This window comes from Musa acuminata, chromosome BXJ2-8 (assembly GCF_036884655.1).
Source record: "Musa acuminata AAA Group cultivar baxijiao chromosome BXJ2-8, Cavendish_Baxijiao_AAA, whole genome shotgun sequence".
Classification (NCBI taxonomy): Eukaryota; Viridiplantae; Streptophyta; class Magnoliopsida; order Zingiberales; family Musaceae; genus Musa; species Musa acuminata.
This window is the reverse complement of record NC_088345.1, coordinates 38,922,198-38,936,728: the sequence shown is the minus strand read 5'-3', so window position 1 is coordinate 38,936,728 and position 14,531 is coordinate 38,922,198. Positions and strand designations below refer to the sequence as shown.

At 36.1% G+C, this 14,531-nt stretch overlaps 1 protein-coding gene and 1 long non-coding RNA gene across 2 annotated transcripts; one reads left to right on the top strand and one right to left on the bottom strand.

The window, feature by feature from the left end:
• Positions 1–2,759: 2,759 nt before the first annotated feature.
• On the bottom strand, positions 2,760–3,823 carry LOC135619447 (uncharacterized). The gene is made up of 2 exons (XR_010489394.1): positions 3,685–3,823; positions 2,760–3,584 (listed from the first exon to the last, which is right to left on the bottom strand). It is a non-coding gene; the product is annotated as an uncharacterized LOC135619447 (long non-coding RNA).
• On the top strand, positions 3,018–4,665 carry LOC135619446 (7-deoxyloganetin glucosyltransferase-like). The gene is made up of 2 exons (XM_065121458.1): positions 3,018–3,519; positions 3,597–4,665. Exons 1-2 carry the CDS (start codon positions 3,018–3,020, stop codon positions 4,520–4,522), a joined length of 1,428 nt encoding a protein of 475 aa, XP_064977530.1. The 3' UTR covers positions 4,523–4,665.
• The last annotated feature ends 9,866 nt before the right edge of the window (positions 4,666–14,531 follow it).

Below are 14,531 nucleotides of genomic sequence, written 5' to 3'. Positions count from 1 at the left end.
GTTCTGCTCACGAAATCCACTTGCTAGATTGGGACTCCTTGCTAATATAGCCATTGCTACATCCCTTAAAGCCTAGCAATATGCTAAACTCGTTGTATACTTTAGCCTCCTACGAATATATCTTTCTCATGCCAAAAGAAAAATTTTAATGCTCTATAGCATTAAGTTTCGGTCACCTTGGGATGGCCACGGACATTATATCATTCGCATACAAGCTCATGCATGAGTACTAAATTCTTCGAGTTAGCAATTCCCCTCACCATTGTGAGCTTTTCACAACTCTTTTAATCGATAAGCAACCCATTCCACTTTGCATAGTCTCATCCTTTACCAAATGCCTCGTTTGCCTTGAGCACCATCAAGTATGGTTGTCAACATCGAGACATAGCTCGAACTCAGCCATCCCAACTTTTATGCATTATATATTCTTCCCAACTTGCTTGTTCTCGTAGTACCTCTTACGCGAAGGGTTGGCCATTACCCTGAATACCAATCTCATATGCTCGCTCCTCTAAGGGATTCCTTTTTTCTGCATCTCCATGCATGTTTCCTTCAAACGGTCGCGTTGCTGGCTACCCTCAACGCAGCACCGCTAGGTCCCTATGTTTGTATCCCAAGTGTTTTACTGTGTACTTGTCCCGCTTTGATACCATATACCACGCACTTAGATGGTTTTGTCTAAATCGTGCAACATCTTTGCATGTTCATCCACAAAGCTCAGTCTCCCCGAAACCTTCTATGATCCATTAATACCTACAAAAGAGAAAATGAGTTAAAAAAATATTTTATCATAAGCAATTATTTCAGCAAATACTTCGTAGCTAATGCAAATTACAAACAGACTTTATAAGCTCTAAACGATCGTACAACAAAGGATCCAAAACAGTACCACTATAAATCGAAATCACTATAAGTACCCACATGACATAATCTTTGTTTGCAAGGCTAAGATGACCGCTAAAATTAAAGAAAATGAGGTTACTAAGCCTACTATTAGCCTTTTACATGTGCGTATGAACAAAATCGAAAGACACGAACATACATGAACATTACATCAAATATCTCATTTATAATTTTATTAGTGGTAGTTTGTTCCTAAATTTTTCAGTTTGATTGCAGATGTAGCACCAAATACATGGTTTCCTTTGTCAAGTGTCTGCGAGCATCCAAGAGAAAAACAAGAAAGCTCCCTAGCATATATCCATATCATTTGTGTTAATAGTTATTTGTGCAAGTTCGTTTGCTGATTGTGAAACTAAGAGCTTCCATTTATTTTCCAAAGGCCTCCTCACAACTGATTGTACAATTCAATTGATTCCTTGTATTTTTGAGTCACACATCCAATTGTATCCCATTCCATGCCTTCATGAGTTCATTATACATGTGGTTTCCTCTTTGATATGAACATCTTCATTTACTTGTAGTCGGATGAAACTTAACCAAAGATCTTCTACTCTTCGGCTATTAAACCCTTTTGGGCTTTTGTTGTTCATGAATGCTTGTGTAAAAGCTTGCTGCAATATTGTAGAGATGCATCATATATAGGTCTAACCATGCAAGAGTTTCTTACAAATATGGTTTATGTGTGGAAAATAAATATGAAATTGCATCAGAAGCAATTTATCAAACATAGATAAGAAACTAAATTCTTGTTGCAATATTATAGGGATGCATCGTATAAGGTCTAACCATGCTGGTGTCTAAGATATGAATTATGTGCAGAATACAAATACGAAATTGGATCAAACCTCAAAAGGATTGTAGCAAATATGAATAAGAAATTAAAGTTCAGTACATATGAACAGAAAATTCAGATAATAGCAAATAATAAAAACAATGAAAAAGAGTAAAGCGAATATTAGGGACAAGATTAGGGCAGAAGACCATGATATAAAATCTTACAAAGCTTGTATTTAGTCAAGATGATTAAAAATTTTCAGATAATAGCAAAGTATTATCTGATAAATGAAAAAGTTAAAGCGTAGATGATGAGGATATTTTGTGGTTTAGATAATCCAGCCATGTCACTCCTCATCCTTGTTAGCTAGTAGATATGTCGATCTGGAGTCATGCTCATGGCAGCATCAGCTCCTTATCAAAGGCTCCCTATCATACCATGATACTCAATCGTTAGCTTGACAATTCATCACTTGGTTCCAACGATTATGGAAACTCCCTATCAAAAGGCTCTACTAATCAATAAGACTCTCTCTGACTACTTAATATATGATTTTTTATTATTATAAATTGAGCCTTTATCGAATATATTGTCAACATAGTCTTATAAGACATCTTGCTAAACCACATCACTCTCAACTCTCTAACTTGTGATAATCTTGGACGTTGAACTTAGGATTACTCTATTCAAACAACCAAAATTATAAATCAAAAGATATGAAAAAGTGTAAAGCAAACAATACAAAAATATAATGGCAGATTTTAGCAAATATGAATAAGAAATCAAAGCTTAGTAAACTTGAACATGAAAATTAAGATAATAGCTAGTAAATTAAAAGAAAAAGAGTAAAGAGAATATTTCAAAGAAGATAAAGGCAGAAAGAAGCCCATGACATTAAATCTTACAAAACATAGATTACTAAAACTAATCACAAAAAAATCAGAGAATAGCAAAAAATAAAAAAAATGACAAGAGTTAAAGTGGAGAATACAAACATGATAGCAAATAATAAAAAAATAAATGAAAAAAAATTTGAAGTGAAGAATACAAACAAAGAGGGAAAAAAAAAAGGCCATGACTAGTTTAGACACAAATATATTATTGTCTTTGGTATTCTCGACACATTAATGTTGTCTTTCCCTGAGATAATTATTACATGGTTGAGAGTTTCAAAATATTGCAGCATTAGAAAAGATGATAAACGGACGGCCACCGAGCAACATCCACTCTGCCGCGCGAGGACAAGAGTTCTTTTCTTCTGCTGATAACATAAGCCTTGCTTCTGGTAGCAACATCCTCGCAGAAACCAAAGCACAGAGAGAGAGAGAGAGAGAGAGAGATGCGTTGCATGTCGACGCGAAAGCCTCATGCAGTGTGCATCCCTTACCCGGCGCAAGGCCACGTAACACCTATGATGATGCTCGCCAAGCTCCTCCACTCCCATGGCTTCCACATAACCTTCGTCAACACCCAGTACAACCACAGACGCCTCCTCCATTCCAAAGCCCTCTCCTCCGCCGACGTCCTCCCCGACTTCCGCTTCGAGTCCATCCCCGACGGCCTCCCTCCCTCCGACGAGGACGCGACGCAGGACATCCCCTCGCTGTGTGAATCCATCCAGAACAACGCTCTCCCCCCCTTCCTCGACCTCCTCAGGCAGCTCAACGAAGGTTCTCCACCGGTGTCGTGCGTCGTGTCCGACGGAGTCATGAGCTTCACCGTCGACGCCGCCACGGAGCTCAGCATCCCCGAGGTGATGTTTTGGACCCCCAGCGCCTGTGGCTTCATGGGCTATCTCCAGTACAAACATCTCCTCGAAAGAGGTCTCACGCCTCTCAAAGGTGCCTAAAACGACCTCCCTTCTTCTTCCACTCCAAAGCAGTCCATATCGCTTACTTCATGTGTACTGCATCGACAGATGAGAGTGACATCACGAATGGATACCTCGACATGGCGGTGGAGTGGATTCCAGGATTGAAGAACATGAGGCTGAAGGATCTGCCCACCTTCATTCGCACGACGGACCCCGACGACATCATGCTCAACTACTGCAACCGTGAGGCCCAAAGAGCCTCCATGGCCAAGGCGGTCATCATGAACACCTTCGACGAACTGGAGCAGCCGGTCCTGGAAGCCATGGCGGCGATGCTCCCGCCGATCTACACCATCGGTCCTCTCACTTTGCTTTCTCGCCGAGCTCCCGACAACCCGCTGACCTCGGTCCGCTCGAATCTGTGGAAGGAAGAAAGCGGGTGCTTGGAGTGGCTCCACGGCAGGGCACCGGCGTCGGTCGTGTACGTCAACTTCGGCAGCATTACGGTGATGACAAACACGCAGCTGATAGAGTTCGCATGGGGTCTGGCGAACTGCAAGTACGAGTTCTTGTGGGTGATACGGCCGGATCTGGTGAAGGGGGACGCGGCCGTGCTGCCGGAGGAGTTCCTGGAGGAGACGAAGGGGAGGGGGCTGTTGGCGAGCTGGTGCCCACAGGAGGCGGTGCTGTCGCACGCCTCCGTCGGCGGCTTCCTCACCCACAGCGGGTGGAACTCGACGATCGAGAGCATAAGCAACGGGGTGGCGATGCTGTCGTGGCCATTCTTCGCGGAGCAGCAGACCAACTGCCGGTACGCGTGCACCGAGTGGGGTGTGGGAATGGAGATCGACAACGACGTGAAGAGGGAAGAGGTGGAAGCGTCGATAAGGGAGTTGATGGGAGGGGAGAAGGGGAAGGAGATGAGGAAGAAGGCAGCGGAGTGGAAGGAGAGAGCCGTGAGGGCAACACAACCAGGTGGGTCCTCGTTCTTGAACTTGGACAGGTTGGTCAACGAGGTGCTGCTGCTTTGAATGCACGTTATTTACTGCTTTGTTGGATGGGTGTATCAGATCATTCGATCTATCCTTAGCTTTCAGATATGTTATCAAATCTAATGTTCCTATTCGATACCTTTGTATTCTTCCGGATAAATAATGGACTTTCGGATATCAAATCTAATGTTCCTCTTCGACACCGTTAGCTTTAAGATAAATAATGGACTTTGAGTATGACACACAAAAAAAGCTTATACTGTTGTTACGAGGAAGTATGAATTGAGTGATAAAGTGATAGAATGACTAGTGAAATTGTAGATTTCATTATGTAGTTGAGGAAATCTCTGCAGTTGAGAAAATCTCTTTGTTATCATAAATCGAGCTCCTGTCAAAGATACCGATCTTGGACCGATGTAATAAATATAGTTTACGGGCTAGAGGCTTCATAAGTGAGTTTGCTAGTTGATTAGCCGTATGAATATGAGAGACACGAAGTTGACATCTGACAACTTGATCTCGCACGAAGTGAAAGTCGATGGCAATATGTTTCATGCGTGAGTGAAACACTGGATTGACGCATAGGTAGGTAGCTACAATATTATCATAATATATTGTAGGAGTAAGGGTAGAGCTAACTTTGAGTTCCTTAAGGAGATTTGTAACCCAATTGAGTTCAGTAGTAGCAGTAGCGATGACATGATATTCAGCTTCAGTTATAGATCGGGCGACTGTCTTTTGCTTCTTAGAACTCCAACTGATTAGATTAAACTCAAGAAAGACGACATACCCTGAGGTAGAGGTGCGATCATCAAAGTTTCCTACCCAATCAGCATCAGCAAAGGCATGGAGATGAAGTGGAGTGTGTTTGCGGAGAAAGAGACCATGATTGAGGGTCCCTTTAAGATACCACATAATTCGCTTAACCGCAGACCAATGCATAGCAGAAGGCTAGTGTATATATTGAGATAGTTTATTGACTGCAAATAAGATATCTGGACGGGTGAGAGCCAAGTACTATAAGGAGCCAAGTACTTGACGGTATTGAGTTGAGTCTGTAGGAGTGCTGCCATCATATATTTTGAGTGATGCACTAGTAGAAAGAGGAGTTGCAACCTCTTTTGCATCTTGCATATTTGTCTTTGATAATAAGTCTTAAATGTACTTTCTTTGTGATAGGAGGAGACCTGAGGATGTAAATATTGTTTCAATTCCCAAAAAATAGCTTAAGGGTCCTAAATCTTTGAGGGAGAATCGATCAGCGAATTACTTTAAAAATATCTGAATCTCCAAGGTATCATTGTCTGTGACAATAATATCATCTATATATACTAGAAGATATATTGTATTCCCATTTTGTTATCGTAAGAATAAAGAGGTATCAGACTTGGAGTTGATGAAACCAGTTGATATCAGAAACGATCCAAGTTTAGTATACCAAGCTCTTGGAGCCTAATGGAGTCTATAAATGGTTTTTTATAGTTTGCAGACATGTCTCGGATACTGGTGATGAACGAAGACATGGGATTATTGCATAAAGACATCTTCAGTTAGAGTCCCATGTAAAAAGGTATTATTAACGTCCAGTTGGCATAAGTGTCAGCCCTTGGAGATGGCCAAACTTAGAATAAGCCGAATTATTGTAGGTTTAACTATGGGACTGAAAGTCTCTGTGAAGTCAACTCCAAGTCGTTGATGAAACTCTTTGGCAACTAAACGGGCTTTGTATTTGGCAACGAATCCATCTGGGTTCCGCTTAATTCGAAAGACCCATTTACACTCGATGATATTATGTGTAGGATGAAATAACACAAGAGTCCATGTAGAGTTATGGAGTATGGCATCATATTCTTCACACATGGCTTTACGCTAGTGTGGAGATTTTTAAACTACCGTCTACCTTATTAATAGTATGCTCACTCTAGTCCTTCAATATCAATCATCATATGAAAAACTATTTTTCAAATCTCCTAATCTTCACAAACTCAGAATATTTGGTTATTTATGTTATCCATGGCTACGTCTCTATACACCACACAAGATCACACCAAGATTTAAACCTTGTATGGATATTCTCTTGAACATAATGTCTTTTGATGTTACGATCCTAAAACTCAAAAAGTTTTTGTCTCTCGTCATGCTATTTTTGTGGAGTATGCCTTTTCATTTCAAAACCATGAGTCTCCTACCATGCAAGCTACTCCAACAAATATACATCACTGGAATATAACATCGATCCCCTCAAACGAACCTCTCACCACACCATCCCGTCCCTTTCCTTAAGTTCCACAAATAAAACAATCCACCGTCTACTTCTCAGCTACAGCTCTTAGACATCCAATGACAACTCATTCAAAAAGTGATATCTTTAAGCCACGTCAGGTTCTCGACCTATATGCTCTGATACCATGATAAAGTGATAGAATGAAGAGTGAAATTGTAAAGGTAAAGAGAAAATACATTTCAATTAGTATCATATAACATACGCATATAACATACGACTCCAAAGTAGTGAAGTTGATGGGTAGCAGCCGAGCGAGATTGTAAGAGAAATCATTAGTAGTGAAGTGAAGTTGATGGGTAGCAGCCGAGCGAGATTCCAAGAGAAATCATTTAGTGTACTGCCAAAGATAAAAGCATCAGCTTTGAATCCGCTACAATAATACCATCATGACACCTTTTTTTCTTGGACAAAATACGAATGGCATGTACTAAGATTCTTGTTGAGCATGGCCGCTGGATTGAACTGAACGATCGAGACGATGGGCCATCAATAAATAATATCACTGACTTAAAACTTTTAGAGATAATAATATTGATTAAAAAAAATAAATATGAGATTGAATCGAGTGAATCTTGTTTAGGCCACTCTTGTATAAAAGAAAAATCCCTCCATTTATATTGCGTGTGATGATGGGCTGAACCATCTACCTACCATCTGTACCAAGAAGAGTGCTAAAGGTATAAATTAATAAATGAGAGAAAATATTAAAAATATATAGCAATAAATCATTTGTCTCATCCACTCGGTTGACACCTTTTGGATGAAAGAATTAAGAGAAATGGATCTCATCATTTTATTACATATTTATTTTATTATTATTATTACGTTTTCATGCCCAACTTTTAATTTTTCATCCCGAGAGACGAAGGTGGGCATGGGACGGGATCGTAAGCAGTTGGATGATTGAAAATAAGTCGGACGGTGGACAAAGTTTGTGGACCAACAATCTTATTGTAAGGTAGCACAAACGAGGGACTCGGTAGCACTACAAGTATCCGTTGGAGCTTTCTGTTCCACCAAGAAGGATTATAATATGGGGAACGTAACTCATACGCAGATTCTGCACCAGAAAGTCTAATGCTTGATGTTACGTCATCAAATAAAATGAAGGTACTAACCACCGACTTAGCTGAGGTAATCAATGACGCACACCGTGAGAATGGTGGAATTGATGAACACAAACGAGGGAGGAACTAAACTGCTAACAATTATTGTTCTATTTGTTTATTCCAACAAGGAGGAAGATAATATACACCATATTTGTACTCTTTATATATATTCCAAGCACATGATCATGACGAATTCTTAACAGTGACCCGATTGCTTCCCAGGTCACATTATGTCGACTACGAGTGTGGGGCTCTCAGACCTTTTGGTTTCTCGAAATTTGTAAGAAAAAGAGAGACGTGCAATCTTTGATAGCTCATTCATATTATTGGTTCTAAATCGAATAGAAATTAGATTTAGACAATTTGATTACGTCTTGTCTTCTGACTTTTTAAAAATCAAAATGGATGATTCTTAAATTGAACCGACGAGTTTGATTTGAATAGAAGATTCAAATTTTGAAGACATATTTTTTTATTTTAAATTATAAATTGTTTTCTTAAATTATTTTAATTAAAAAAAAAATCAATGGTTAAAATAAAAATCAGAACCATCCATTTTAGTTCGGGTTAAGAAATTATTTCTGTTCAGAAATTATTATGTTCGTTTTCAAACCTCAAAATTAGATGACAAAGAAAACGATCTTATGAAGAAAAGTATGTGGTGATGAGACTGACATGGATGGATAGGTGCAGTGGACCAAAAGGGAGAAAGCTTTGTCTATTTATAAGAAAGAATCATGAATCGATCTTCCCGGAAACAACAAGTGGTGAGTAGTCTAGTCCATACATACATACATATATATTTATTTATATTCATATAAAAAATTTATTTTTGAAAAGTTATGGTTAGCATCTTCTTTTCAAAAATTTTAATAGGATATTATTTTTTTCAAAAAACAATGATATTATCTATGCTTTCATCGACGATCATCTTTACCCCCACACTCATGCTCATTGCCCTCACATTTCTTCTCTTTTTTTCTATTTTTCTTGTTACCTTCTTCCTTGTCAATTACCCTTAGTCAATGATGGGTGAAGGGGAAGTCCATGTGCCTTTGCTCATAATAGCAATGATAGACAAGGGTTGCAATAGTGATGTAGGCAATCGACCATGGAAGCTACAAGGATAGGGTTGGACGAGGTTACGAGCAAGAACGTGCAAATCACTTTCGACGACGATTGAGGAAGGGAGGCCCATGTATGGAGGCAACCAACAAGGGGGTGTGATAACGTGGACAACAATGATAGAGGAGGGTGGAGCAAAGATAGCAAATGAAGAATGAGGAGGCCTATGCATGGTAACGACTAAGGGTGAAGGCATAGATGATTGGTGCAATGAAAACAAAAGTAAAATCATCTATTGACAAGAAAAAGATGCTCTAAAATTTTTTTTGAAAATGAGAGCACTCTAATAATCGTTGTTAACAATGAAATTGCCTACTACTTTGAATCTCTAAATTACATTAGTAAACTTTAGAAACACATTATGATGCTAAAGAAATAAAAAAAATTTATATTCCTACCTAATTTCTTAACTCAAACAATCTAATATTTTCAGTATTTAAAACAGTTTAACTTGATTATTTAGGATGAACTGATTTTTTTTTACAATAAAGGATTAAAAAGATATAAAGAAAATAATAATAATGACAAGATAATAGGATAAAAATAACCATTCAAAGAGCAAACTTTCAAAATGAAGATATCGGAAACAATAATGACCTTTGCATCACGAAGGGAACTAATGATGCATTATATATAATATTCTAGTCCTTATTATAGGTTCAAATACAAAATTAAAAAAATTATAATTACATCGAATCAAAATATTCTCCAAAATAATAATATTTTTGACTTAATTTAAAAAAAATAAAAATTTGTGATGATATTATTGATGAGATGAATATTTAAAAATACGGGACAAACTAAAATGGCATGCCCAGCGGATAATAAGACATCAGGTGATTAACCAAAAAGGGCCCATGCTTACTCAAGTTGCTGCTGTTAGATTAATTGAAGTGTACATAAAAGACATACGGTCGAGAGAACCTAAACAAACTGACAAACTATAGTCACCAACAAACAACCACAATATGCCAAAGCTGACACCTGTGGCTGCTAAAGAAGAGGACAGAACAACACAAATCTAATTGGCAGGAGTAAGAAAGATACAAGCAACCATGTTGACATAAATCGACATTAGAAAAACAAACTAACAAACTATACTCACCGAGAAACAACCACATATTCCAAAGCAATAATTTTAAAGGCTGACACCTATGGCTGATAAATAAGAGGATAGAATAACAGAAATCTAATTATACCAAGTTCGGCAGGAGTAAGAAAGATACAAAGATACCATTTTGACATAAATCGACATTAGAAAAACTTAACACGGTGCAGCTCTTAAAATTCATACCCCAGCAATCACTCATTGTGAAAGCCTCCTTTTCCATGATAGATGCATGAAACTTCTTGGTGATTCCAAACTTCGATAAGATTAGGCATGTTTACGTTGGCAGTTTTTATTTGAAAAACACAAAAACATGTCCGATAAAAGTAATTGAAAGACTTGGTTACTTCTCCCAAGTTCTATAGCAAGATCATTGCTGACATTAACTCTTAAGTCGAGTACTTTGGCTTTGTACACCAATTTTTGTGGGGTTCGACAAATGGCATTACCCTACTGCAACTATCTAATCCTCTTTGTCTTCGTCACCCATAAACTCGTCAACAATACGTATCATATACAATAACAATAATAAAATCATAAGTTTTAACTAATTTTTTATGCTATATAGATCTTTGTCGACTATATAGATATTTTATCGTCGTTAAGATATGCAAAAAGCTAAATATTTAATAAAGCTTTGAGTAGTTAAGTCTTTATTTATAATTTCTATTAAGGTTTTTTTATGTCTTTCTTTACCTCTATTAATATCACTATTAATAATTATTTTACCTCTTCTGACTATCGCATTCGAATGTCTCCTCAGCACATACTAATATCATCCTAAATGATTTTCTCTCATCTTATCTTTTATCGAAGCGATACCTAATTGTTCACGTATTTCTTTTCCTATCTTTCCTAGTAATTCCATACATCCATCTCAACATTCTCAGTTCGATAGCATAAACTTTTTGTATATATTCTTTTTAACAATACGACACACATATACATAAAATATCGTTAGCCTTACAATTGTCTTATAAAATTTTTCTATTAATCTTAAAGTTATTCGATGATCATACAAGACTCCTAATGCCCCTTGCCATCTTAACCATTCTGTTTCTACTGTAAGAAAAGATCTTCATCGATCTCTCAATCTGATTGAATAATTGATTTAAGATATCTAAAACTTTTACTTAAATGAACTTCTTGTCCATCCAATTTAACTATATTCTCTTGTATATTTCTAGACTCACTAAAATCACATTTTATATATTCAATTTTAGTCCTACTTAATCTAAAACATTTAGTTTTTAAGGCTTGCCTCTAGAATCAAGTTAATAATTAATTTTACTTAAACTCTCATCAACTAAGACAACATCATTAGCAAATAATATATACTAGGGAAGTCTATCATGTAAGTAATTAGTAAATTCATCCATTATCAGTGTGAAAATATGGGGACTTAATATAGACTCTCAGTGTAATCCTATGCTAATAGGAAACTCATTAGACACATTCTCTATAATTCTAACACTAGTAAGTATATTATCATACATCATTTTAATAACATCAATATAATTAGTGGATTTTTTTTTTTCTAAAATCCACTATAATAAATAGGTAAGAACCCTATGTTTTCTTTAAGTCAATTAAAACTATATACAAATCTTTCTTTTTCTCACTATGCTTTTTTATTAATTATCTTAATAAATAAATAGCTTCAGGCATAAACTAATTTGATTTTTAGAGATATTTGTTTCAAGCCTTATCCTACTTTCGATAATACCGTCAATGCCGATCACAAGCTCAGATAAAATGGGTGGAGGGTTACATTAGGTCACTGACAACCAGAGTAAGACTATATCAAATCTCATGAACATGAACAATGTGTAACCGTTATTATTAAATATTATATTTAATAATAATGTAATCATTCTCATTAAGATTCATAATTTATTATCATGAATTTCTTCATTAACTATGGTTTAAATGATTTCAGTTTTTTATTCTTTATACATGAAACTATTATTATTAAATTAAATATTTAATATCATTAAAGTTCTTCATTATGGTCCAAACATTACAAATTTGAATTAATTCTTGAACGTTATGAATTGGTGATAATAAATGTTCTTGATGGGAGAACATCTATATATATGAGGATTTTGGTCCTTGGGCTCAATCATCTTTTTGAAGTGAAAGACTTTCCTACACTATCTAAAGTGAGAGTTCTGAGTCGAGAAGTGCCAAAGTTCAAGAAGAAACCTTTGTAGAAATTCTTAGCGACAATGGTTGGAGGTACGCTATTTTGTTTCCGCATTAGTTTTTATTGTGTTTCTATTATAATGATTTAGAAACACAAGTTGGTTTCAGTGATTTCTTACATTTGGTATCATAGCCTTTTGACCACTACCTTGATACGAAAGAGTTTTCATTTTTTATGCCATGAAAATGATTTGATTTTGATTTCTTCTTGGAAACTTCTTGATATAGTTTATTGAAAATCATGAAGAAATATCATTTTCAACATTTTAGTTGGTAAAATGCTCATATTATGTATGCATATTTAGTTATATTAAATTATACTTATTAACAATTTTTTTAGTTTAAAATGTTTAGTGATCCATATAATCTGAATTAATTAAGAATTAGCCATAGCATACTTAATTAATTAAAATTATATATAAAGTTAAAATAAGGATCATATAAGTAATTAGACATCATATTGTGATTGATTATATTTCGTATAATAATTGTTATCCCACATGATCTTTTATTATATTTAATATAATTAATTAGGATAAAGTATCAGATTATTTTCATAATTTACCCACATGGATTATAAATTGGAATATAATTTGATAGTTTTATCATAAAAACCATATGAATCTATTTGAATTAAGAATTTAGCCCACAAGCAATTTTTATGTTATGCGATTCATATTTTTTGACATGTTTCACATTGGTAAAACATGTAATTTAGTCTATTAAGCTTCAAATTTTGACATAAGCATATTTGATTTTATACAATTTCTCAAACTGTTAATTTCTCTGATATTCGATGTGATATTCCTGAACTTAATTGTGATAACTATAAGATATGGAATGAGAGGGTTCTCCTCCATTTAGGGTGGATGGATATCGATTATGCTATCAGGAAAGACGAACCACCTATAGTCACTAATACCAGCACTCCAACTGAGATCACGTTATATGAGCGATGGGAGTGATCCAATCGGCTCAGCGTGATATTTATCAAAACTAAGATGACTGCTAGCATACGTAGTTATGTTGACCAGCATAAAAATGTCCGAGACTTGCTAAAAGCTATTGATGAACAATTCGTCACTTCAGATAAGGCACTAGCAAGTACCCTAATAATGAAATTCTCATCCCTTAGACTCACCAACATAAAGGGTGTGCGTGAGCACATAATGCAAATACGAGATATTGCAGCTCAACTTAAGAAACTTGAGGTTAATATGTCAGAATCCTTCATGGTGCACTATATTCTGAACACCCTTCCACCTCAATATGGCCCTTTTAAAATTTCATACAATACACATAAGGACAAATGGTCAATCAATGAATTAATAACCATGTGTGTTCAAGAAGAAGAGAGGCTAGTCATGGAATTGGGTGAGAGTGCATTGGTAGTAACCACTCGAGGGAAAAACAAAACTGACAAACATCAAGGCAATCAGAAAGCTCATCAGCATGGAAAGGGTAAAATACCACCCCAAGCTGATATCAAGAAAGAAGCAAGGTGTTTCTTTTGTAAAAAAGAGGGACACATGAAGAAGGAATGTATGAAATTCCAACAATGACTTGAAAAGAAAGGTAAACCAACCTCATATGTATGTTATGAATCTAATATGGTCAATATTAATATTAACACCTGGTGGATTGACTCTGGATCAACAATCCATATTGCAAACTCTTTGCAGGGTATGCAAAACCTAAGGAAGCTAGTGGGAAGTGAGTAAAGCATCTTATCAGGAAATAAGATGGGCTCACATGTGGAGGCAATTAGAACATGCATTTTAACTTTAAGTAGTAGTTTTGTTTTAATATTGGAAAAAACCTTTTATGTACTAAGTTTCTCACGAAACTTAATTTCTGTTTCGTACCATTTGGGTATTCCTTTAATTTTAAAGACACATCATTTCGTTTATTACATAAATCTGATTGTGTTGGGAATGGTATTTTGTTTGATGGTCTTTACCGTATTTTATTACAAAATGATAATACTCAAAGTTCAATGCATGTTTATGCTGGCATTAAGAGGTGTAATATTAATGAGGACTCCTCTATATTATGGCATCGGAGATTAGGACATATCTCCATAGAGAGAATTAAAAGATTAGTTAAAGATGGGGTACTTAGTACTCTTGATTTTACTAATTTTAAGACTTGTGTGGACTGTATTAAGGGAAAGCAGACCAATAAGTCCAAAATGGGTGCTAATAGAAGTTCAGACTT

What these genes read in the sequence shown, in the direction of transcription:
- LOC135619446 (XM_065121458.1), top strand. Translation starts at nt 3,018, where the DNA reads ATGCGTTGCATGTCGACGCGAAAGCCTCATGCAGTGTGCATCCCTTAC. An exon ending in AGGTCTCACGCCTCTCAAAG is followed by an intron (nt 3,520 to 3,596) that starts GTGCCTAAAACG and finishes CTGCATCGACAG; the next exon opens with ATGAGAGTGACATCACGAAT.